We start from the raw sequence: 26,542 nt of genomic DNA, 5'->3' as shown, positions 1-26,542 counted from the left end.
CAATATTTCATGGAAATCACAGCACCAGGTGACATTTGTGTACAGCAAAACCTGATCAAAAAACAACAACTTTATTGGTGAGGAAATCATGGGTTTCAGCCAGAGCAGTGACATGAGCGAGAGCAATACGGTAACTCACAAGCAGTGCTGCCAGACGATCCAAATTTAATGGTGTTCTGATGTTGCAGGGTAATATCATACCCAAGACCAAATTTATTTCTTTTTAATCCTGAATGCTGTATTAGGCTTGATTGCATGAAACTTTAATGGCTCCCGTTGGAAGCTAATCAAAAGGAAAACGAGTGTGATAATTAACTCATTCATTGGCTCATAAAAGGAATCAAACTCTATTTATTAAACGAAATTTAAACATTTACGCAGATCAAACCTTGAGTGCTGCACCACACTTGCATCTCTGTTTTCTATGAGAAAACAGAGATGGGAATGATCGGTGCTCTAATTAAGTGTAGGCCTGACTGACTCATTATCTGCCGTCTGTTTGTGAGATGAGTTTTCAGTCAATATTCAGCTATAACAGACCCACAGGCCTCAACCACATAATGCATCTCATAAAATGTAACACAAGACTGGAGAGTTTGTTTAAGGTATACAGGCATGGTTCAATAGTAACTCGAGTGTTTCAGCATTACAGACACTGAATCTATCAAACAATTAGAAACTCAGATGAATCCATATTGCATCTAGGGGACTTTGTTCTTTTTTGTGTCAATACTAATCTGCATCATATCTCTACATTTGTTTGATTTTGTTGGTTTTTTTTTTTATTTTCTCTATAGAGTTGCCTGTGTGCCTGGGCATAACTGTGTGCAGTAATGCCAGGCCCTCAGTGTGTTTGTTTGAATTGTTGCCAGTCTGCAGCTGAATCCCACAATGATGGGCCTTGTACTGCCCACTCCTATTTTAGCCAAGCAAACCATGCCTGGGCTCCACCATGCTCCAATTCATGTTGTTTTATAAGTGTGTGTTTTGTGTGTTTGCACACTGGGGATTTTGATTTTGATTCATTTAAGGCTCTCTGTTCTAAAGACAGATATAAATATTCCATTAACACGCTACTGTAACGTCTTTTCTTGAACTTATTTGTTCAGTTCCAGTTCATTTCCTAGTTTATCGTCTAATTAGAGTCTTTCAATATATTTTAGGCCAAAACAATTTATTACCCAGTTATTATTCAGATGCAATCATTCTACTCTGAGAAGACATAATCTGAAACATGTATTGTTGTTGTGCATCGTTACAGAGATAAAATTCCCAACAGCATGCACAAATGTGATTGTTAAAGTGCTCCTTTACAATGGTGTGCTGATTCGGGGAAATATCTGGCTGTTTAGCTACTGAATGCACCACAAACTTTTTAACTGTGCTAATGGGTGTTCCTAAAGACCAAGCACCATGTTGAAACTGCTGACATTTGAAAAGCCGTACAAAGCTGAGAAAGAAAGTAAATTTAATAGTGATCTCGTAAATCTTTTTGAACTCATAAAATGTAATTGTAAAAAGTTCATACTTAACACAAGTAAAGGGTTCCTAACAGGTGAGCCAACATTTTTGCACTGGTAATGTTGTGACTAAAAATACTTTCTCCAAACACTCTACTATTGCTGAAATAAAAACTGATATTAATGCATGCAAACATCTGTGCAGACCACACACATTCTGGATACAAACTGATTAGATTTTTACCTTCAGATCAGCGCTACTGAGCACCATTTTCAAAAACCAGCTGCTAAAGACCCAGACTGCCTGTCTTACTTCTGTCTACAAATCAAATGCACCATGACCTCATGCCAGTTCTCTAGTTCTACTCCTCTTCTCCTATAGTGTCCTATTATTTAACATCACTTTGTTGGTCTTTCACTGCTGCTAAATACTTAATTGTTCTTCAATGTTAAAGGAAAGAATGGAAAGAATTTCACACCATTGAAGCCATTATTTTGTACCTAGCAACAGCACTTTAAGTGTAATTAAAGCTCACTTAGAGGGAAGCAAAGAGAAGGGAAAAAAAACAGAAGGAGCTAGGAAAGTCAGTCGTTCTCTAATGCTTCTTTACCAAAGCATTATGCAAAGCACACACATACACACACACACAGAGACCAGTCCACAAACAGCCTCATGTTTATGATTCTGCAGCAGTCACTCAGTTAGTCACCAAAGGATATTTTTCATGGAAAGCATGTGGGACTGTGTGCGTTCGATTGCGGTCAACTGGCGTCTTGTTCCAGCTGTAATTCTTGCGTCTACGCACACACACACACACACACACACGCAAACACACACGCACACAAACACACGCACGCACACCCACTTAGTGCACAAAAGCAGCTGCATGTAAAAACCCCTCTGATTAAATCTACACAAAGGAGACTTGTTAAACTGAAGACCGTTGCAGACAAAAAGCAGCTGTGTGTGTGCGTTACGGTGCATGTTTGATTTTTATGCACCCTTGTACAATTTAGGTTTAAGATGAAGACATTTGTTTAGTTTTATTTGAAAACTGTTCAAGTAAATGGTTTGACAAGAGCATAGCATTGTTGGTACGGCCACAAGTTTTCTTTCTTAATAATCATTCCTGTCAAAATGCTTGATAAAAATTGTGAAGAGAAAATCTTGCATGAAAGGGAAAAACATGTTCTACACAGATAGGTGGCCAATGTGACATTAACATCAACTCTCATTCCCCAAGCAAAACATACACAAGGTCATTGCTGATCATGGTTGGTTGGTTAATTAACTGTAAAATTAATGTTTGATAAAAAAAAAAAGAATAATCCAGATTCAAAGATTTTATTTGTTCGTCTAGATTCAGAGGTCTCGAGTGTGAAGTTACTGATGACAGATACCAGGTGGCACCTCAAAACAGTTCATGCACGGCTGGGTCAGAGCTGATACAGTAACATATGGCTGTCTACATCATATGCAGATGGGAGAGATGTCTAGGTTCCTGTTTATGTATTCATAAGGATTGATTTATTCAATTACATTTAATTTGTTCTAACTTCTTACAGGATGTGGCCGTCAACTGCGTATTAACAGGGAACCGCTGTCTTACCTAGCAACAAAAGCAAAAAAAAAAAAGAAAGAAAGAAAAAGAAAAAAAAACTTGACACTTTCTGAAAAATGTAAGAGGAGACAGACCAACTTTGCAGAAGGCTTCTTGACCTTATTCGGATATCGCAACATAAATATAATCTACTACAACACTGTGGAGAAATGCACTCAGAAAAATCAATCGAGCAACATAGTTTGAAATTTTATTTAAGGCTGATGAGATTTTCCACAGTTGTCCGAGTTTGGTTTCTAATGATTCGTTTGTGTGTTAGATAGTTTTCTGTGCCTCGGCTATTCTGTTATTAAGTGAAATAAAACATAATTATTCATAGTGGTGCATAAAGCTGACAGTGTTCATTGTTCACTTTGTGTTTTCATTTAGCTCAGCACTGTGGCTCAGTTTGCTCTTTACCGAGTCACAAATCACCGTGGCTTCACGTTGGGAAATGATGACTCGACGTAAATGGAAAAGTATCTCAGATCTTTCAGCCAACATTGAAGGTAAGTAATTTTTTATTTTTTTTTCCCTAAAGAGCAATAAAATATGCTTACAAAGTATGGTCCTTTGTGATGTAATAGACAGCCTGGTATATTGCTGAGTCCTGCAGTTTAGCATGGAGGAGAGGGCTGCAGAATCAGCTCGCAGCAGAAACCTACAGAAAACGACTGGTTTGGATAACTAGCATGGTTGTTAAATCTAAACTCCACCTTGTTTTACAACATACAGGTAGTGTATAAAAGACATATAGCCAACTCTAACCTCTATATGTAAAATCAGGAAAAACATTTCCTGCAGAGGTCAGTTAGAATAACCAAAACTATTTCTATTTACTAAATTATGAGCGTGAGCAAGGAAGAGAAATCTCTGTTACATGTGTTCTGTCTGATGGAATGGGCCAAATTTTCAGCAAACCTGTGGAAGCTTGTGAAAAACATACAGAAAATGTCCTAACAAATAATAAAAGTAGGTGATTTTTCTGAATTTAGACAAAAGCTCTAGCAAAATTTCTCTATGGTTATTAAGTTACTTAGCAATTACAAAGATTTTTTGGTAATCCTGTCGTAAAAATGGGAATGTTAAAAAGTGAGGGAAAAAAAGTTTTTATTGTCTTTTTAGAAAGTGCATGTAAATATCCAGTTTCATTTAAATAGAAGGTAATACGCTCTTTTTTTTACAAATGCTAAGCACTGACGCCGCTTGACCCTTAGAAACAGTCACACAGCATCACAGTCTCTAAGTGCCCACTTAGAAGATATTACATCACCCATGGTGTGCTTCATGTCTATATATAAAAGCATATGAGCGAGAGAGAAGGAGGGAGCTGTGGCGTGACAGCTGTTCCAGTTCAGACTGTGATCGTGTGTCTCCGGAGAGAGGAAGAAAGAGCCGGAGAGCAACAGGGAGGGAGGCGGCAGAGGATATAGGAATGTGATGGACTCTCACCATCACTGGCACTTTGTTTGGCCGGTGGAACGCGTGATCTCACCTCCACTATCAACAGCAATCCTTTGATTCCGTCAGCATATCTATGCATTCTGGACGCATAAGGAAGCGTAAAATGTCTTCCTTTTTGCATGATCTCAAAACAAAACAAAAAAAGAGCGAGTGAGTCCTGTCTTATGCTCTCTACACTTCAGCGCTTCTCACAAGTTTTCAATTAGATCTGGGTCTGTGGAGGGAGCTGGCCATCACAGATGTTTAATTTTGGAATTTGGTGAGCATTGGTTTCTTTTCCACAAACTGATTCACATTTTCCTCCCCTTAAAGTGTTGGTGTTAGAACAATCTCGACATCTTCTGATCAAAACACACTTTTCCAGTTCAAAGTCTGAATAGCATCTGGTGAGGTCCATTGGTTGTGGCAGTTTTTCCAGTCTTGGAGATTCAATTTAAGAAAACAAAAAAAGAAAACAAAGTCAAAGCTTAGAACACACTAATTGCATGCTGGTCTGGACATCTTTATCTAGCGCTTTAAACCATTTAGAACTTTATGGGATTATGGTAGCGCTGAAAACATTCTAATTACATGTTTATTGTCCCAAGACTGTAATAAAAAAGCAACCAAATGGATGCTTTAGAGCGGCGGTTTTCAAAGTGTGAGGCGCGCCTCCCCTGGGGGGCGCCAGAGTACTTTAGGGGAGGCGCGGTGCGAGGGAAAAAGTAAACCGGAAAAGCTATCTGCTTGCTGTCTACTGATGTGAGAGAAACGTCTTTTACGCACACGATCAACTCTGTGGATTTAGGAAAAAGTTGGTACTGTGGGGTGCGCGTGTGGAGTGGGGATCAGTGGAAATGTTTCCCCCCTTAGAGGATGTTTTGGCCAGTGATGTCAGTAACGTTACTGACGTCGGACCACTTTTTTCCGTAACGAGTAATCTAACGCGTTGCTATTTCAAATCCAGTAGTCAGACTACAGTTACTTATCAAAATCATTTTTGCGTTACTATCTTCTTTTGTTATTTAATCGTATTTCCTCTACTCGTCTTGTCGAGTGACCGACGTCTCTATGCGACAGAAATGTTAAAAATGGGGGGAGATGCGCATTTTGTTGGTGGAAAAACTGGAACTATTTTGAGTTTCTGTCGCTAAGTCCGATTATTATAAGCGGCTTTGGGCTTCATCTTTTAAAAGTCGCTTGCAAATTTAATGAGTGGCGGGTTGCGCCTTTTTGGGCTCGTTTTTGAACGTGAAGTTGCTCATTTGGGCTTGGAAATAAGCAGAGACTCATAATAAATCCCAGAATTTGTCCGTCATTAAGGTAGTTTTAGTCAGTCTCTCCGTCTTCATCATTTCCCGGATGATCCGTCCCGCTGTGTCTTTGTTAATGTCAACTTAATTAGCTTCGAGTTGCGCTCCAGAAAACTGCAAACATCGAGACCAATATGAACAGCGCACTAAACGTGAAAACAGCCACGAATAAACGTGTCCGTAGTTGGCAAAAGTTATAATGGCAAGTTAGCACCGTTATAATTATTAATATTACGGTAAGTGTCACAAATCTGTGCAGCCATGTGAGCTGTGGAGCTGCAGGAGGAGCTCTGTGCGCTGCGACATCAAACTCAGGGGCGTAACGCAGAATCTGGAGGCTGGGGGGAGGGGGGCTTTAAAATCCTTCTTAGAGTTTTCCAGACAACAGTGGACCACACAAATTACTCATGTTTTTTATTTTTTGTACAATCTCCTCTTCAGTTCAACCTTATCAGTGGAGACACATTGTTGATGTTACCATTTTAAAATAGCTGACAATTAAGTTTCGACAAAGCTCAATGTGATTTTCACAGGAGGCAGAGCGTTGTTGTTAGCAGCTGCTGAAAGTAACTAAAAAGTTACTTTTAGTGTAACTTAGTTACTTTCCAAGTCAAGTAGTCAGTAATCTAACTAAGTTACTTTTTCAAGGAGTAATCAGTAGTCTGATTAAAGTTACTTTTTCAAAGTAACTATACCAACACTGGTTTTGGCCAGAGCGGGGCTGAAGGTGGAGATTTTACAACTCCACCCCCCTCCACGGGGGTGGGGGGGGGCGCAGCAGGCATTGTGCTCCTTGGAGGGGGGCTCACCCTTTCATACTTTGAAAACCCCTGCTTTAGAGCATTAATGTCACACAGACATACACAGACAAGAGCTGCTGTTGTTCCTCTGCAGTCTGCAGGGAAGTAAAGAATGAGACAGGAATGGTAACTGGAACCGTATACATTATAACACATGGTGCAACAGCAGGGGGTGGGATCATTGTGAAGTTCATGCATAGATGAAAAACGTACATGAGGAGCCCCTCACCTGACCTCACTCAGTAAACCAACTGCACTGAGTCCAGTTTTAGCTCCACGCCTCTCTTTGGCACACACAGCAGAGCATATGGTGATGAGGAAAGGATGCAGGCTTGTTCAGATGGGTATTACTGCTTCCTTCATCTAATGACTTTCAGGGACATTATGCAGTGCAAGTATGGCAAGTGAGCGTTTGTTTTGTTTTTTAATAAAATTTTCATACCTTCAAACTGCTTTTGGCTTTTACATCGTGAGGACTTTTTACTGTACATCTGTTGCTGAATTAATCTCAGTTGATCCATTTTTATGTCGCATAGAAACTAGACTTTTAGTGAACTGTTCACTGTTCACAGTTGAACTATGAACTGTTCAACAGAATACTTTCCCATTGAAAGTATTCTGATGTGAATACTTTCATAAAACATATTAAGAGATATTTGCCATACAGGAAAGCACAACATGTCAGTCAATTCTAATTTCGTGTAAGTCTAAATGGCTGCTGACTTGCCAACTACTCACTGGTTTTACACAGATTAAAATGATGCTACTGTTTGGAATTTTTGTTATTAGAAAGGAAAGTTTATTTGGCTGCATGGTTTTTTTTCTATCAGGTTTTGACGTCTTACGTTGTGGTAATCCAACTGTGGACACGTCTCATCAAGCCAGAGCTGAAAATGTTTTCTGTTAAAATAACTTCCTGAAACACAATCAATCCCCTCTGAGATATTACAGATATTATTTACTTTTACTCCTTTTGGCTCATTAACAGCATCCAAACGGAAAATGTTAATACAATAACAGAAAGTATAACATTATTTAAACGTCTTCAAATAATTTAATTTAAATGTTTTTTTTGTTGTTGTTGTTTTTTTTGTTTTTTTTATGTAGTTGGATATATGAAATGAAGTCATAAAACAGTGGCAAAGCAAAATGTGCACAAGGTGATACTATATTAGATATATTATTATATACTTTATATAATTGTATATATTTATAGATATTATACAAAACACTTTAAAGCCATCCTGTTTTTATATGCTAGAGAGGAGGCCTGTATCTTCTCCCCATTTGAGCACACACACTGGAGACTGTGAATCACAATCTGAATACTTTTCTTTCATGGAGGCAAATGCATGAACCAGTCTATTAATCTAATATTCTGGTAAGAAAAGAAAAAAAGGCAAAGCAAAAGACATGACATATCTTTTTTATGTAAAAAAAAACAACGTTTGTTTCAAAGAATCTATTTGTTTTTAGGCAGAAAAGATCTAGTAGAGATCCCTGATAACATCATCCCCTTAAGTGAAGTAATGCTTTGTTGGCTTCGTTAGACTCCCAACAACCATTTCCTTCTATACTTGTGCGCGTGTGTGCGCGTGTGTGGGTGTGTGTGCGTGTGTGTGTCCAGATGTCTGCAGCCTGTGGGAATGAGAGCAGTTTGTGAGTGGGACAGGAAATGATGTTAGATATTCTCATGGAGAATGTGATGGTGCTACACCACACTGACTTGTTTCCATTTCACACACAGACACACAAACACAAACAGTGCGTCTCCAAGTCATGTGCATGCAAGACACACACACAAGACAGCTAAACGGACACAAGTTGGAGCATGTGATCCTCGTTCCCTGTCACAAAACATCCATGTGACACTAATCTTTCTGTGCCATCCAGCAATCAACACTTAAGTCATAGACAGAAGTGGGAAGGAAAACAAACAGAATAAGAGCAAAGACTTCAGCGAGCGCAAAGAGTTTGCATGTGCGCATTTGCCAATTTGTTTTCATTTGCATGTTGGCGAGTCATCAAATCTGGAACCTGAAGCAGCAACAGTGTTTAAGCCACTTACTCTTGTAAAGCAGCTCAGGGGAGAACCGTGGAGCGACTTAAGGTCAACCTGGACTAAGAGCTGCAAAACACTGAGCACCTACACCGTAAATATTTCTTTCCAGAAAGGTTGGGGACGTTATCAAACACAAAAACATTCCTGATTTGTAATGCTTTTTGCAGACTTCGCCCCCCTTCTTAACCTGCAATCCCATTAAATTACCATCTTCTTTAAAAATTCAGCTATTCAGTTTCAATACTGAAATATGATATTTTTTACTCATTTACCAAATGCATCAAAACTGAAAACTCCCATCATTTTAGATCAATGAACACATCAACAAACTTCGAGTGTCTTTTTCAAATTTTACAGTTTCATAAAAATAGTTTCATAAATGTTATCAAAATGCGACTTAATGCATAAATGGAAATAATATTAAAATTGTATTATGTTTTGTTGGTTTTTACAACTCCTATCAAATAACCTGCAGGATATTCTTTCTCTTATGTACGTTATCATTCTCGGAATAAAAAAACAATCACACACAATCAATCAAACCTGATTGGTGCATCCCTACTGATTTTATTCCTTGATCATTGTGTACACCAGTGAGGGTTACATTTCTTAAAGGTTAGGATTTTTGCACAACACATCGCCATGCTGTTGTAGCTTCTGTTCCAGATTTTTAAAAAAAATTCTGATAACAGGGTGTGCAGCAGACAGATGGCTAGTTTGGATCTCTTCCACTTAACGGAAAACCCCAAAAGACATTTTCATTTGTGAAATATATTTTAGTTTCTAAATCAGATTCAGTTCACTTTAAGAACTGGTACACTGATCAACACTGCTCACCTGCTTATTTCATGAAATCCTATATTCCCTTTACTATTAAGAGCTTTTCCGAGACAGCTGAGTCACAGTAAAGTCAGAGAGAGCATCTGTTTTTCTAAAGATAAAGCTTTTATAAATGAAAAAGCTTTTAGAATAAACATGAGTAACAATAAGAGAAGATTAGCAAAGGCTTAATGCACTTCTACACCCACACACTGAACAGCGTGGCGTAACTTGGCGGTTTAGGGCTGAGTCTCTGCTGCCAGGGAGCCACAGTCAACCATGTGTTGTGAGAAAGATGCAGAGAGGTCAGCGTTCCCTCCCAGAAGACACTTTATTCCAGTTTCCTGTCTTACATTTGGTAATACAGACAACAGATGCAGAATTTGCTTAAAGCGATAGTTCAGAAATTTTAAAGTAGGGTTCTATTCAGCTGCTTTACATATTCTATTCTTAGTACGTGTTTTTCACAGGAGCATCGTCGGTGCCACAGCACCTTCAACTTTTGTTTTCTGTGTAAATAATCGACAGTTTCTCTGTAATTAGCCATTCAACGCAAACAGCAAGTATGTTATTAACGATTAACAGAGTCTCCCTTCAGAAATCCTGACAAGCCTCTTAAAATCCTGTCTTCAGAATCTGTCTCTGCTGTTTTTATTCACGTCACGCTTTCTGTACACATTTTAACAGAACAATCATCAATTTAAAAAATAGGCTGGCTCTATTTGGTTATCCGTTCCCCATTTTCCATTTCAATTTAAAAACTCCTCGTTTTCATTTTCCCTCTATTTTCATCCTCTCCTCCTGATTGGCCGGTTTGAATTTTCAAACTGAGACAGAGTTTTGCCCCCTCCCCTTTTAGTCCACAAACACCGGATATTCCCTCGTCTTTTTCCTTCCCATCCTTCCTCCTTCCAAAAACAACCAGATGGTGAGACAGCAGCTGAGAGACAGACCGCAGCAGCGGGCGGAAACCCCTTAGAATGATACAACGGCCTCACACTCATGCACTCTCTCACTCTTGGACTGTATAAAGACCTCATTGTGTCCTCCTTGACGTTGAAAATGTCGGAGGAACGTTGGAAATTTAACAAAGAGCAACCACTGACCAGGGTGAGCTCTAACCCACCCTGTACTCACTTAGTGTTTACGTTGAAAAGGCTTTTATCAGGAATTCCTGAAGTGACTGGGATGACTGTAGATTATTTGCACATGCTCTGAAGGTCGCTTGTTTTAACCATATCTGTGTCTGTGTGAAATGAATCTGCTCTGAAAGGTTTCTGGAGGTACTGTGCCACTCATCTCTCTATGTGTGTGATAAAACATGAGGTTAACTCGGAGTCCTCATGAGGCATTTCTACGTTTCTGTGAGCATTACTGAAATAAATGAGAGGAAAGTTGCCCTTTTTGCCTGAAGCAAAATCCGGCGACAGTCCAGTGACACACACACAGACTTATGATAGCATTATGCTGGTCATATTTCAGAATCTGAAATAAGGATTATCCCCAGGGGGAGAACATTTATCTCTAGTCGGTATGTAGCTGAACAACACACCAAATCTAGAAGCCCATCCATGAGTGAAGCCATCAAATAATCATTGTTCTGTTGGAAAACCCAGCTGGTTTTGTTTTTTAACCATCTGACCCAAGCCGTGTGCCTTTGGTGAACAAAAATTACTCTGTATGTTGAAAATATGTTTCAAAAACCACCAAAGTTGAAGTTTGTAAAAAAAAAAACAACAAAAAAAAAACCAGGAAGTGTCACAGTGAAAAAGTGAGTGCAGCACAACACATATTTACACATAACATTACACAAAACTGAAATTCTTGTTTTTGAAAGTCTTTGCTGCCAAAAATACAATTAAATGAAACAAGCAAATACTAATTTCCATTGAATAGAGCTAAAATTTATAAATGGAATCTTGAATGTTGACATTAAAGTAGTAAGTAAATGTCAAAGTTTCAACACCGGCACCCATAGCAAACTTCAAGCTACACTCTTTAGAATCAGTAAATAACCACAAAGCCACACTGACATTGCATTTCTCATACATCAAAATCATGTTGCGTACGGCAACTGCTATACAAAACGTTGCTGATTTTAACACTTACTTTTACGTCTTGCTCCAACGTCCTTATCAGTTCTCCATCCACCTGGCCCGTTTGGGCTACGCGCAGAGAGCGCCGCTCTGCCTTTCTCAGTCGGTACTGCAGGATGCGGCAGGTTTTGTTTGCCTAAAGGGAGAAAGACATGATGTCACATGTCTTGTGTCTAAACCTTCTTTGTTCCTGCTGCAGTCAATGCCACACATGACCAGAAAACACTTAAAACAAAGTAGCATTTAAATTGTTTGGAATGGATTCAATTGTAAGAACTGAAACACAAAACAAAGATAATAGTTAGAAGATCTGCAACTAGGGTTTAACATGAGCCAGTGAAAGCATTGTGAAGGTACTGTAGGCAAAACAAGGCAATTAATTTGCATAGCACATTTTCAGTAGCAGGGCAATTCAAACATTATCAGAAAGAAAATCTACCAAAAAGCACAAAAAAAAAGCAATGACAATGCAGAGGCAAAGTAAGGGAAAGTGAAAGTATCATGTTTCAGGTTTTTTTTATTTTATTTTTTTTATTATCAAAAGCAGCGCCAAATAAATGAACTTTTCGTCTTTTTTTAAAAATAAATAATTTTTCCAGCAGTTTTATCCAGATTGTCTTGAACCCTGAGTCCAGACTATAAAAGTGTCTGTTGAAAACTAAATAAAAATCAGTGGACATTGTGATAGCCATCTATGATAAGCCATCTATAACACCATAAGCAGCTTATCTTGAGCTCAGCAGATGCATGTTTTTAATAAACAATAGTTATCAATGCCACCTCTTACATTTGGCCACGAGAAAGGAGCCAAACAAATTCCTCTAGCTAATATTGCAAGACTTAAGGAAGAAATGTGGGACTATTATGTGCAAGAACATTCTGGTGCAATTACGGCAGATGTTTAAGTATTGCAAAATTAAAGCCTCACATTGCTTTGAAGGGAAGCCTGGAGATCATTTTGCTAATCTAACCTAGGACTGGTCTTGCCTAAGAGCATCAAAAGCAGATGACTGATAAACCTTTTCTTGCTCGCCTGCTTTGACATACTTCCCTTTGTTAACCAAGATAGGCTCTGGCTTGTTCTTACCTGCTCCAGTTGTTGGCGCAGTTCCTGCAGCTGGTAAACATCGTCCTCCATGTACATGTCCCTCATTTCCAGCATCTCAGACCTCAGCTCCTCCATCTCATCCTGGAGACAGTTAAAAAAAGGGAGGAGTTAAGAAAGTAGTGCATGTTTTCATTAGAATCCAAGTCATATTCTGATAACGGCATATTAGATGGCAATTTACTCCCCAAGAGTGGACCACAGTTAAAAGGTGAAAACATTGTATGGACATAAAGTGAATCCTTCAACATTTATGGAGAGGTATTGAAGCCTCTCAGCACCATGGCGAGGCAATCATCTGAAAATATCATCCCATTGACCTTGTTGTCAACATAATCTCTTTCATCAGCTCGTTGTCGGCCACTTCATCTTCTCTTCATTAGTCTAATAACTGCCTAATAATTACCTAATAATTACAGACTCGACTGTCTGCGACAGCAACTGAAAGGGTCATAAGAAGATAGAATTACATAAACAAAAGCTATTGCAAGATGTTTTCACATATTTTAAGAATAGGCAAAACTTTTAACATCGCTCTTTAGGTTGGATGCTGATTCTGCTTTGTTGTCTTTCTATCTGGGTGTTTTACTTCCTATGAAGGGTCTGAAATAAACCTATATCTGTCTTCATCTACCTATATATCTAAAGCAACAAGAACACAGAGGAGCTTTCAGAACGAGAAACGAGAAACCCCTTAATTCTTGGACACCATGAAGAACGTGACAAAAACATTGCAAAGAGATCCACTGCATATCACCTAACCCCTTTTTTGAATTTTGAACAAATAGCAATCAATGATTCATTTCAACCCAGAAACATGAATTGCATCACCCCTCTGAATCATATTTTGGGGTGCAGCTCCTGTAGCAGCGTGGGTGTGAGTAATGAAATTATCATCCATGGGAAGAAGCTTGCTGTGACAGCAGTGCAGATGCAGGGTGTGTGACACAGTAGTGTGACTCCAAGACGAGAAGCGTGTGTTTGCCAAAATCTCCGCATGTAAGCTCATGTGTGAGGATGATAGGAAAGGGGAATAGATGCAGCAGCAGTAGTAGTAGTTGTAGTAGTGCTGATGCAATTTTACTATAGTGAATAATGTGGGTCAGCTTCTGCAGAGCTGCTACTGTAGCAACAACAAGCTCTGGGGATGTGTCGCGATGTGTGCGTGGAATATGGAATGAGTCGAAGTGGGTTCAGCAGGAGGTAGGGTTCGCATGTGTCACTGCAGCAACAAAATACTCCTATGAGTGTGGAACTAACAATTAAAGCTAATGCCTGTACTTTTTTTTATTTTTGAAAATGAATCAGTCTCAGTGATAATATAGTTTGTGTCCAATAGGATAACGTCTCACGGTCAACTTGCTATTGGTTTTGATTTTTCTCTGTGAACTCCACCTTCCCTAAAACAAGATGACATCACATAAGGCACAACTGAGCCTTGAGCATGTTCATTTATGCTTTCCTTGCTGTGTTTCTTCCTCTTTGATCACATTTTCAATCCAAGTCCTTGTTCAAAAGTACTTACTTAGATTTAGTACAGCAGCAGTTAAGCTTATCCGCTATATTTGGGAGCAATGAATGTATTTCAGAAACATTTGGCAAAAACAAAAGACATGGATTGGGAAGAGGACCAAGATAGACTGGAACTCAAATGCTTTCTAATGCATACTAAAAAAAAAACATTGGTTAAAAGTTGTTTCTCCACAATAGAGAAAAATGTTCTGAGTTGATCAGATCAACTCTTCCGCCTCTTGTGACGTCGTCGACCAACGTGTAAACAAAACAGAAATAGCTCCTTTTTTCCCAACTGATGCACTTTTTAAAGAGGCTTGAATTTATGAAATCCTACAGTTCATCACGGCGCCGTTTTTACTGTTAATGTGTATATTTTTTATGGACAATAAACACCGGAGGGTAGTATCTGGGATTATAATGCAGCACAGTGTCTTGTAAGCAACCCGGTGTTGATGAAACTAACATTGACTTCAGCAGGAAGCAATTTGTTCTCCAAGGACCACAAGTACAAATGTTCAATCTAGGGAGCAGAGGGTCAATTCCAGACTGAAAGAGGGTGGTATTGTAGGAAAGAAAAAAAACAATCAAAAAAATGAGAAGAGAAACAAGATAAAAGGAGAAGAAACAGAAAAATATATGCATTTAAGAGGGCCAGTGCACCAAAGTAAGGATAGATTTCCAAAGATGAAGATTTTTAAAAATAAAAAAAACACATAGCTGAAGAGAAATTTGGAAGTGGGTAAAACAAATCCCTCTCTATGCTTGCAGACCAATTGTACATAAAGATGATTAAACATGACGGAGAGGAGGGGAGAAAGTGAGGACATGAGACCAGGGAATCACAAGTTATCGTGGCAAGAGACTTGGAGAGAGAGAGCTTGTTCCACTGACCTGCTTTGCACAGCTAACTGAGAAAGAAAAGGGAAGATAGTGTTTGTCATGTGAGCACACAGCCAGTCAGGAGAAAAAAATCAACCAATCAGCTGTCATGTTTAAGAGTCAAGACACTTTAATATTTGAAATCATGCTGTAATCACATCTCTTGCTTTTATTTTGTCATGTTAAAGCCTTGGAGTTTAATATTTATTTTGAGAATTATTTAATACACCAACACAAAGAAAAACACAGGGAAGGATGATAAAGTCAAAAAAAGGGAATCATTTGAAAACAGTGGTGTGCACTGTGGTGAGCTCTTTAACTCTGATGCCTCTGAATAAAAACAAAGTGAAAAATGTTCTTCAGAAATCCCTCAGCTATTGAACAGAGTCCACCTGTGTGTGATTTCATCTCCTTTTTAATGCACCTGTTCTCACAGCTTTGTTGCAAACAAACATCGCACAGAGCAGCGTTTAATCCATCTGCAATTGAAAACAGGGGGACAATACTGCAAGCCTACAAGAAGATGAGAGACCAGGGAAGAAGGTAATTCCTCAGAGAAGCAGCCAAGAAGCCCATGGGATCTCTGGAGAAGCTGAAGAAATACCAAGCTCAGGTTGGAGAGAAGGGAGAATCATTTTTAAAAGAAATTCAAACTTTTGCTACTAAGGGCCACCTAACATCCCACACTGAATACACCCTTGTAGCTTTAAAATGTCTCACTTGCAGAATCATGCTGCTGGGATATGGCAGATGGTCAGAGTTCACATGAAATCAGTTGGGAGATAAATTCTGGAAGAAAAACTGTAAGAGGCAGCATAGACTTGAGACGGAGACAGAGGTTCATCTTCCAGAAAGAACATAAAGCAAGGGATTCAATTAGAAGGCATATACTAATGTGTTAGCAAGACCCAGTTCAAGTCCAAAGAACAAAATCACACAGATGTTGTCTGTGGCAAGACTTGAACATTATCATTTTTGCACGCTGTTTTTTTAATCTGCTGGTGGAAACAAATTCCTAAAAAATGTAAGTTGCAACTGGAGGTGAATGACTCAGAAAAGTTACATATGCACACCACACTTTTCTGATTTTTTTATTTTTTTGTCTCAACCATGTGTCATTTTTCTTCCTCGTTCAAATTATTTACATTTTGTTGGAGATATCACATAAATCCCCTCTAAATACTTTGCGGTTTGGTGCTGTAATATGACAAAATGTGAAAAAAAGCAAGCAATGTGAATGCTTAAGCAAGGCTCTGTGTATTTTGTGTTAAAAGTTGATGTTTTCTTCTTTTACATAACATTCTCAGGTTGCAAGAGTATCATTCAGATTTCTTGATATGACAAATGATTCAGTGTCCTGTTAAAAGTATTTGCGACAAGTGACACATGATTTAAAAATGAGGAAGGCAGAAACCATTTGTCGCATGACAGAGGGCCTGAAGATAACTTAGACAACTACTGAACACACACAATTTATTTTCTCCTGTTTGAATGCATGCAAGTTCCTCATGCTGCTTGCTTTGTAAAAATAAAATGCAAGAAATGGCAAGACGTCAATGTAATTCTAAGAAAAGTGAAATGTATATTTTGGTGCTAATTTCCAGATTATAAACTAACTTTTTATCTCATTAAATATTAATTCTCTAATACTAACCTAAACAGTTTTATTCTACCTAAATTATAAATAAAATAGTTTAAGAACATGCGTCTGTGTAACACAGAAGACTGCAGCAGAGAGCTGCTAACTTAGCTTACTACAAAACGCAACATAGCCAAAAAAGAAAAAAAAACCTTTCTAGGTTTTTTGTTGAGGTGGGAAAATACGCGGTACAGCATTTATTAAACTCCCCTTTTTGTTCTGTTTGCTTAGTAGTTGTAGTGGACAAATAGGTATTTTCTTTAAACAGAGCCAGCCTGCCTGATATGTGCCCTGTTAAGCTAGCGTTCATCCGCTGTAGTGTTGACTCATTCTAATCTCATACCTGCCAAGTTTTAGGTAATATATAGGCAACAGATTTGTGCAATGAAGTGATAAGTTTAGTATTATGTTCAATGACTCAAGAAACCAAGAAATTGCTCTTTAATGCACTTTTCTGTTCAAATATCAACCTTTGGAGCTAAAATAATTTGTGACATTGACCCAAGTACCCTCATCTTTATCCTGGTGCTGCAGCTTCACCACCACCTACCTCCATTTCTGTACCAACCTGATCAAACTAGTAGACATCACTGTGCTTTTATTTGAAGTTCAGTTTTTTTTCTGATTTAATGAATAATAGTATATAATTACTTATACTGACAAACATAACATGCTCCAATCTTTCACATTGTTTGCATGCTCCCTGTGTGAATACACGGGTTGTCTCTAGATCCTCTGGCTTCTTCCAGCAAGTCAAGAACTTTAACTGTTCGATCAACTGGCCATGTTGTCTGTTGTGAAATATGACAGGCTGTCATAAAAAAATAAAATAAAAATAAAAATAAGGGTCTTCTACGGCTTATGCAGTTTATTCCTGTTATATTTTAGTTTTTTTTCCCCAAAAGATATATTTACCCAAAGTAGACAATAAGAATATTTGAGAGTATCCATATAAATCAAGTACAAAAAAATCCTACCTAACAGGAAGTTAAAACAAAAGCTCTCAGTGTCAAACGATGTAGTGGTGCAATCACACTCATCCAGACCCGTTTCCTGTCTGTACAAAGAAACTGATGCTCGTCTTGCATCTGAAACTGTAGTCATGGGACAGACATTCCTCAAAAATTAAGTCAAGGCTGGGAAAAACACTTTTCAAATCAGAGGGATAGCTACGAATAGCAAAGACATACATATACAGTAACACTTATACAGCCCAGAAAGGTTTCTCTTTAAATTCAAGCGGAAGGAAAAACACTTGAAGAGCAGAAACAGAGCCAAATGTGGAGAAACAATGAAACTGTTGTTTGCCTGCCACACACACTGCACTGAGTGTGTTCTAAATGGCAAGACGTTGTAAAGTGTGTATAGCAAGTAGTATTTTTAACACACTGTAGACGTAAAAGATTTTTTAAGTTGACTGATGTTTATAGGCTAATTGCCAATAGTGAAAGAGAGGCAGAACTACAAGCTCAGGCAGTAATACAGAAGCAGAGTCCAGATCAAACAATGACAATGAACATGAAATGAGGCTTAAAGGAAAAACGGTAGTCACAAATAAGATTTAAAATAAGGATTTAGCTCCAGTCTGTTAATCTGATGCTTCAACAGTATGTTGTCTAGATCTTTGCAGGTGTTCCTCACAGCTGCAACGACAGATTAACTTCACTGCAGGCCCTCCCAGGAGTGTTTGCTGTGGTCTAAAGAGGTAGCTCTGAATCACGATGGCCTATATTCAGTCTGCAGTCTGCCAGAGAAAAACGGCACTCAGAGGACGCAAAGAGTGGCTTTAAGTAAGAGAGAAACGCATGAGTGTCATTATGCTTCAGTGTTTCACTTGCACAAATGAAAATTGCAAAGAAATGTCTGTTAGAAGTTAGGTAGTCTGTCCATTACCACAATTCAGAAAATATGTATCATTTTACTATTATAGCAACGGGTGTAAAATGTGACATCTTTACATTTTTTTTCTAACCTTAACACTAAGACAAGATGAATGTCTTAAGAATTTAATAAACACCTAGGCATTGCTAATTAATTTGCAAATATTTGTCCAGCACAAAGAGAGACGCTGGGGAAAAATCTCTACATATGTTGACTAAATCAACTAAAATCATGATGTAGTGTTGTTATTTTGAAAATGGTCAATTATCTAATCATTTTTCACACAGGGCTGACTAGTTCTTCCTGAAAACTGGTTTGAGTTAAAAAAAAAAAAAGTCAAAATGAAGCTAAAAAAGAATAACACACTCCCTTTAGAACTAGCTGGGCATAAAGAACCAGAAACACACGGAGGCAAGTGTTCCTGATCAGTCATTGCTTCCAATCAATCTCTGACAATTACCGGCTTGTCTGGTCAGACATTGCGAGAGCTTCGGGACATGCTCCCTAATTGATCTTTCCCTTAATCAGTCAATCTCAAGGTAAGCGTGACCAGTAGATTTAATTGTACTGCTTTTTACTGCTGAACTAGAGGCAATCTGTGAGACCTGAAACAGTTTTTGTTGTTTGTTTTTTTTAACTGACGACATTGTCAGGCTAGCTCTACTGTAACAATTTCACTTAATATGCTGCATGTTACTCTTCAGCAGTACAGTGTTTGTGTAAAATGGATCAGTTAAATACAGGTTTCCCAAAGAGATTGTGCCTGAAAGATGGACTATTGGCACTAAATTGTATTGTTTACTGCAAGCCCAAATACTTTAGGCTTTTTTTCCAAGGCTATTGTGTTGAAGGTTGCTAATATGTAAATGAAAACAAATCAACCTGCACAAGCTGCCATTCAAATTGCTTTCAGGTCCATCAGACCAAAGCATTTTGTTCATAGACATTTTGCAGAGTAGCCTCATAGATGCCAATAGTGCACCGATTTAAAGCAGCTGACATTTTTCTAAAGAGAAGGAAAAATGTTGCAGTTTTTCTCATCAGCAACTCGTAGTAAATTTTGTGTTCTCTAAGAGAGAGAGAAAAAAATCCCAAATGTAAATGACAGAAAATCTTGTAATACAAGAACAAACCACCTTCTTGTATCTCTTCCTATGATTGGTTTGTTCTGCGTTTAGTGCCTCATTCTGAACAGAAGTTCTGTTGTTATTTGTCAGTGCAAACAGTCAAAGACATTTGGCTTTAAGGGCCTCTGACTAGCAGAGAGAGTGCAGAACGCCTCCTGGGCAGGTTCAGATATCAAAACATGAATCAATGAAGCTCGGGTAAAAAGCAAACTCCCGGGCTGAATGGGAGGCTTACTGTTGGGTTCGATTCATCCTGAACCAGCTCAGATCTGGTTTGGATCGTGTCACACGTTGTAGCTGCAATTTATAAAGCAAAACAACAGGCATGCTTTTTTGTTTTGTTGCCATTAGCAGCTATTCAATCTGCTAAAACACGCTCGTTTTGATAAGTTCAAGTGCATGCATGCCACTGGATAAATAAATGCTAACAATTTATAGCTCCAAAGTCCATTACGTTTTATACATGTCAGTCATATTGGACATTGAATATCCAAACTTCACAGCTGGATCTTAAACATCAGGGTGTGTGCTCTGTGTTTTTGCTAGATGATCAGGATTTCTGGGCTGCACAGTGGTGCAGTTGGTAGCACTGTTGCCTTGCAGCAAGAAGGTCCTGGGTTCGATTTCCGGCCCGGGGTCTTTCTGCACGAAATTAGCATGTTCTCCCTGTGCATGTATGGTACTCTGACTTCCTCCCACAGTCCAAAAACATGACTGTAAGGTTAATTGGTCTCTCTAAATTCTCCCTAGGTGTGAGTGTGTGTGAATGGTTGTTTCTCCTGTCTGTCTCTGTGTTTCTCTGTGACAGACTGGCGACCTGTCCAGGTGGAGACAAGCACCAGCACCCCTGCTAACCCCAGTGGGGACAAGAGTGTTAGAAAATGGATGGATGGATTGGGATGTCTGAAAATCCAATTTCACCATCAATTTGGTCTACTTTGTGCCTACACAGTCACTGCAAAAAGAGAGGGGAGCTTTGAGAACAGAGGAAGGTAATCGAGTGGCACCAAAATTTGACAAGCTATATTAGGCTGTTGTTGTTTCCATCGAAACCAGTGTAAACACCCTTATGTATATTATGAAATATGGCCATCAACAGCAACAACAACAACTTACAATGTATTTCAATGACGCAGAATCTGTAAACCCAAGATGCAACTATTCAAATTATTGACATTTCTTCCACTTTAAGAGGTGGAAAGCATATCTGTTTGGTCTTTTGTTAACGTCTAGTCACAACGATCCTTCACAGATCATGCGCAGAGAGGGGCGGGGGTTCCCAAAACAATCTTCACATGGGTAAAAAAATCAGAGCGAACCAAAGAATTGTCAGCAGCTTATGGCGCGCTGCATGCAATGAAAAACAGCAAAACTTACCGAGTTATTAATTGTAAAATGACACGACTTTTAATATTTATGCCTTACAGTGATGTGTGTTAATACGATCCGTGCATTTAAGGGAACCACAGAAAAACAGAAAATGAATGTTCCTTACTTTGAGGTAATCATTTTCAGATCTCAGCTCTTCTATTTCCCTGAGGTACTCCTCATGCATGCCGTCGGTAAACTCCTCCGTGAGGTCTGAGAACGCCAGGGATGTGCTGGCAGGCACCCTGCTGTCAAACGAGGTGGCCGACCGCTCCTCGCCCGGGGAAATGCTATCCTCCCCGGTCTCCACGCTCAGAGAGAGCCGATCCTTTTCATCTTTCTCCGCGGTGAAGCAGGTGTTCTTGGCGGCTGCTCGCTGACCAACTCTGCTCCCGAGCGGCTTCTCTCCTTCTGCGCCGCGGCTGCTCCTCGACTCGGTGTCGCTGCTCCCAGCATCCGCTGAGAGTTTGTTTTCCTCGGAGGCGCAGTCCGAAAGCTCGGAGCTACTGTCTGTCGGGGAGAGCTTCCCCGCGGCGCAACCAGAGTCTTTGGATAGGTCGTCGGACGCTGTGCTGGCGTCCGACACCTTCCTCCGGCCGCTGTTGCTTTTTGCCGCTTTGGACGCCGAAGTCTTAGACAGCAGCGAAGATTTTCCCACTGTTTTACCGCCGCCCCTCTCGGCTTTACCGTCCTTTCCAGCGAGGCTGCCCACAGGGCTGCGCCTGGAAATGCGGCTGCCCAGATGGATAGCTCCGGGCTTGACGCTCAGGGTCGTGCTCCCGATCCCTCCGCGGATCTTTGTGAGCGACCAACCGGACACGTCCTTCGGTCTCGCCGGAGACGGTGCCCGGTTTATCTTCTTCTTGTGAGCGGGCTGTGCCGCCGTTTCAGCCCCGGGGTGCTGCTGCGGCTGACCGGGCACCGAGTGCTGCTCCTGGCCGCCGTCCGAGCTCTCCGTCCCGCCTCCGCTTTCCATCTTCTGCCGGAGATGAAGTCTCCGTTCCTTTGGCGAGGCGAAGGAGAGGTGAGTCGGAGAGTTATGGACATCAACCTCCTTTGTTTTTGTCATTCATTCCGTTTAGTACGACACAATGAAAAGCTGAAATAAACCACCTCCTGTATGCCGAATTAGGGAGGCAGAAGAAGTTGAATAAACAACCGCAGAGCAACACAAAAGGGAGACCAGTCCTCCTACAATGAGAGCTTGCAAAGCAACAGGACGAAGCGGAGGAAGATGAGCCTGAAAGCTGCAAGAATGCAAAACAAAAACCCCAGGTTGTGAAGCAGATTTTCAAACTACTCCGTTTTGTTGCTGTCCTCTCATTTCTTTAGGATTTCTTTGCGCGGATAGCACAAACCAACCGGTTCCTGCTCAGAGCAACTGTGTCTGAGAAGAGGGAAGCAATGTGGTGGCTATGGTCACTATCTCTCTCTCTCTCTCCCCGCCCAGATAATGGGATGCATTGAAAGACGAGGCGAGTCGCATTTCTGAAGCTCTGTCGCCACCGTTGTGAGAACACACAAAGCCGAATAAATAAATAAATAAATCCATGCGTATTTTGGAAAACGAGACATTTAAATGCATTTAGCTACATATTTACACCCCCGCCGCCCCCGCAAAAAAAAAATCCCAGCAAAAATTCTTATCCTTTGGCACAGATTGGGTATTTGAAGGACGTAATGAAAGACGTTAACACAGTAAACAGAAAAGGTCAAAATCATTTTTGCAGCACATTGTTGTTGTCTGTCAAGATGAGGTTGTAGTCATACAACTCAAGCATCGTTAAGTCACACCTCTAAAGAAAATAAATACACAGGTCTTTAACTTAACATGGTAGTGTTCAGATACAAAGTGGAGAAAGGTTTTTAGATTTCCTAAAGCTAAAAATCTTTAAAAAATAATAATAATAAATTAGAAGAAAGAAAAGGAAAGAAAAGAAAACAACTTCAATATATATTTTTGGTACATTTATCTTACTTCTTCCACATACTAATGCAGTTTCTCACCCAGGAGCCCATAAGTCGAGGACAAATTGACTTTTTCTTTTTCTTGAAGGAGTTTCAACTCTCATTCTAAAAGCGTCTTCAGTTCTGACCATATTTGGACATTATGGGCTTATGAGTTGAGGTCAGAACAATCACATTTATGTGGCCATTGAGGTCACAAATGGGACATTTAGTGCATTAGTGAGTCACTGTCGTCACACTGTTCACAGCTCAGCGTAACTTCCAGCCATGTTTTGAAGTTGAAGAGTTCCTTTGGATGAACGGAGAAGAAGCACATTTTCCCTTCTACTCTGTCACTTAGGATAATCGTTTCACAGTGGAAGTTATGAACCAGTGGGGTAACGTTAAAAACATTTTTCCACCGTTTGTGTAAGAAAAAATTTGCATTGATTCTGCCGAAAACAAAAACTTTCTTTACCAAGACAAAAGATCCCTTTGTTTGCTTTTGAAATCACCTCATTCGATGTGGTAAGATTTAGGACCTCACATCACCCGGCAGTAGCCCAAACCTCATTGTGAGACCAGGGGAAGGAAACTCAGTAAACCAATCAACAAATACTTCCACAATACAATCAACATATTTCACTAATTGTGGATGAAAAATACCCCGATGTGCCTCTCATTGACATACTCTCCCAGTTACAGAGTCTAAGAGATTCCAGTTGCTTTTGGGACATGAGAAACAATAGAAGATCGCTGTGTTTGCAATACATTTTCAGTGCAGTAATTGGATGGCCGTGTAGGTGGGTGAAAACATGATCTGCATCAGCACTGTCTCTGCACTTTATCCAGCCGTCTGAGAATAAGTTACTGGCATTTTACTGCCTCGTTTTTTTGGACTGTTGTGCACTTTTAAACTTAGTTACATTCATACTTTGATTTCAAATTTGTAGGACTAAATCATAAAATGTATCCCCCCAGCTGCAGATTTATCAGGCTAAACTAGTCATTATTTATTCTAATGTTTTGGCTGAAGTGGAAAATTACCCACTGCAAATAATGTGACTCTCTTGTGCCCTATTTTGAAAAATAAATCTCTACGTTTTTTATTTTTTACAGCACAGAACTGGAGGTCACCTACATCTTAGAAAGTCAATAAGCAGTGCCCTGTATGTATATACTGCTTTAACTGGTTTGACTGGTTTTCCTCTTATTTAAAGAACAGAAGTTAAAATCTGTAAAAATGTGTGACCACATAAAAGCTTCTTTAACCCCATAATGTGATACTCAGAATCCTGTTGGCTTCATTTAGATATTTCCTAATGCAGGAAGTATCAAGTATTTTGTTGGCGTCCTTTATCATGTTATGAGTAATATTTATTTGCACATGTCGATTAAGCAACACCAATTTGCTAGTCCAGTGTTTGTAACTTGATGGAATCATTTTGCTTCCATCTTGACTCTGGATTCACTTGAAAAAGTCATCTCCTGGTTTTGTTTCTTTCAGTAAAGGCCATTTGCTATGTTCAAAAGTTTTTCTGTTGTCTCCTTTACTCTAATAAATTTTTTGTTTCTTTCTATACGCTTAAACTACTATTATACATTATTTATCGGAACAGAAAAAGCATCACTGAAGAACTTTTCAGTTCATATAATCATATATAAACGATTCAGTTTAATTGGTACGGTACTACTGTCAGGATTCGAACATCTACTGACATTGAAGCTGCATGCTTCCACATAGTTAGATAATCTACAGTATCATTATTATGATGAGCTCAGTTTAATGGGCTCTATTACATAACGGGGATTTGTGTTTTATGCTGCTGGGTTTTGATCTCAGACAATCACCACAGAGGGATTGTCTTGTCAAAACATCTCTCTTATTTAAGCATCTTTCAGGAAATATAATATACTATGGAACAGTGTTTTATTACATGTCTTGCAGCTTCCAGCTCAATGGAAATCAGTTAAAAAACACAAAAAACAAAACACACAATTACACCAAAATTATTGATGCCCAAACAATATTTTTCACAAAGAACTATAGAGATAAAATAAGCCATTTGGTAGCCCTTATCCAATTAGAGGTGGATAAAAAAATTTATATTGCAGAGGAGTTCAATATTTCTTGGCAGTCATCTCAGAAAGTGAAGCAGTTATTTTAAAGAGATTAATTACATAGAGTTGAATATTTCTAGAATTTTTTATTCATTTTTCTTTTTTATTTTAATGATTACAACTTTCAGGTAAGAAAACCTAAAATTCATTTCCCCAGAAAATTTCAAAGTCATAGTGGCCCAATCAAAAATGTCTACTTTTAAATCACAAATGTCCGAATTTTTTTAAAACTATTTTTAACTTAATATATACATTTATGGACTTAAAACTTGTTTGGGTGTCCTCTTGCATGAAGTACTGCATCAGTGTACAATGGCATAGGTCAACTGCCTTGTTGAATTTGATATCTCTCATCTTCTTCCTGGCAACAGCCCACAGATTTTCTATGAGGTTTAGGTCAGGGGTGTTTGTGGGCCAATGAAGAACAAGAACACTGTGGTCATTGGTCCAGCGTTAGGTATCTTTGGCAGTGCGGACCGTGCCACGTCCTGCTGGAAAATAAAATCAACATCTCATGCAGCTTGTCAGCAGAGGGAAGCATGAAACACTCTAGAATTTCCTGGTAGACTGTTGCATTGACTGCAGGGTCTGAACATTCAGAAAACACATGTGACCAACACCAGCAGCTGGCATGCACCCCAAACCATCACTGAATCTGGAAACTTTGAACTGAACTTCAAGCTCTGTAGATTCTGTGTCTCCACTCTTTCTCCCAGACTTTGCTTTCCAAATGAAATGCAGAATTTACTTTCATCTGAAACAGTTCCTCTCTGCTGGTGCATCTTTTCCTACCCCATTTGTCCCCTCCACTCAATTTTGTGGTAATATGCTTGGATACAGAACTTTGAGAACAACCGGCTACTTCACCAATGACCTTTTGTGACTTTCCCTCCTTGTGTTCTGTCAAGACAGCAGTCTTCCCCATGATAGAATCGCCTCCCGACCCAGTCTGAGAGATCGTTTAAAGGCTCAGGAAACCTTGCAGATGTTTTGAGTTAGTTGATTGGGGTGTGGTACCATGAGTTTCCAATAATTACCTTTTTCAACGTATTCTAATTTTCTGAGCTACTGAACGTTGGATTTTCATGATCTGTAATCTGCAATCATCACAATTACAATAAACAAAGTCTTGAATTTTATTACTATGTGTGATGATTCTATGGGAGTTTCACTTTCTTACATGACTAACAAGGAATACTGCATTTTGCTTGATATTAAATTTTTTTAGCCGTATCTGTGGAGAAAGCGAAAAAAATAGGACAATCTTTTACCGCCACCTTGTGTTGAGAAGGAAAAATTGCAGCCACACTATAGATACCACACTATTAGTTCTAAGTGGAACAATCATAAACGAGGAAGAAAACAT

At 39.3% G+C, this 26,542-nt stretch overlaps 1 protein-coding gene across 5 annotated transcripts in view; it reads right to left on the bottom strand.

The window, feature by feature from the left end:
- The window catches only part of soga1 (suppressor of glucose, autophagy associated 1), an 88,042-nt gene extending 65,499 nt beyond the window's left edge, over positions 1 to 22,543 (bottom strand). For 3 of the 5 annotated variants that reach the window (XM_044107049.1, XM_044106985.1, XM_044107126.1), the window contains exons 1-3: positions 21,236 to 22,542; positions 12,682 to 12,783; positions 11,608 to 11,730 (exon numbers count right to left, since the gene is read on the bottom strand). In XM_044107049.1, coding sequence (XP_043962984.1) covers positions 11,608 to 11,730; positions 12,682 to 12,783; positions 21,236 to 22,177 — 1,167 coding nt within the window. In that variant the 5' untranslated portion in view covers positions 22,178 to 22,542. Of the gene's footprint in view, positions 1 to 11,607; positions 11,731 to 12,681; positions 12,784 to 21,235 lie in introns of all 5 variants that reach the window. The other 2 variants (XM_044106845.1, XM_044106915.1) reach the window with 1 other exon arrangement.
- Positions 22,544 to 26,542: the final 3,999 nt, after the last annotated feature.

Source organism: Gambusia affinis, linkage group LG01 (genome assembly GCF_019740435.1).
Source record: "Gambusia affinis linkage group LG01, SWU_Gaff_1.0, whole genome shotgun sequence".
Taxonomy (NCBI): domain Eukaryota; kingdom Metazoa; phylum Chordata; class Actinopteri; order Cyprinodontiformes; family Poeciliidae; genus Gambusia; species Gambusia affinis.
Note: the sequence above shows the minus strand (reverse complement) of the source record. Positions and strands in the feature narration are given on the sequence as shown.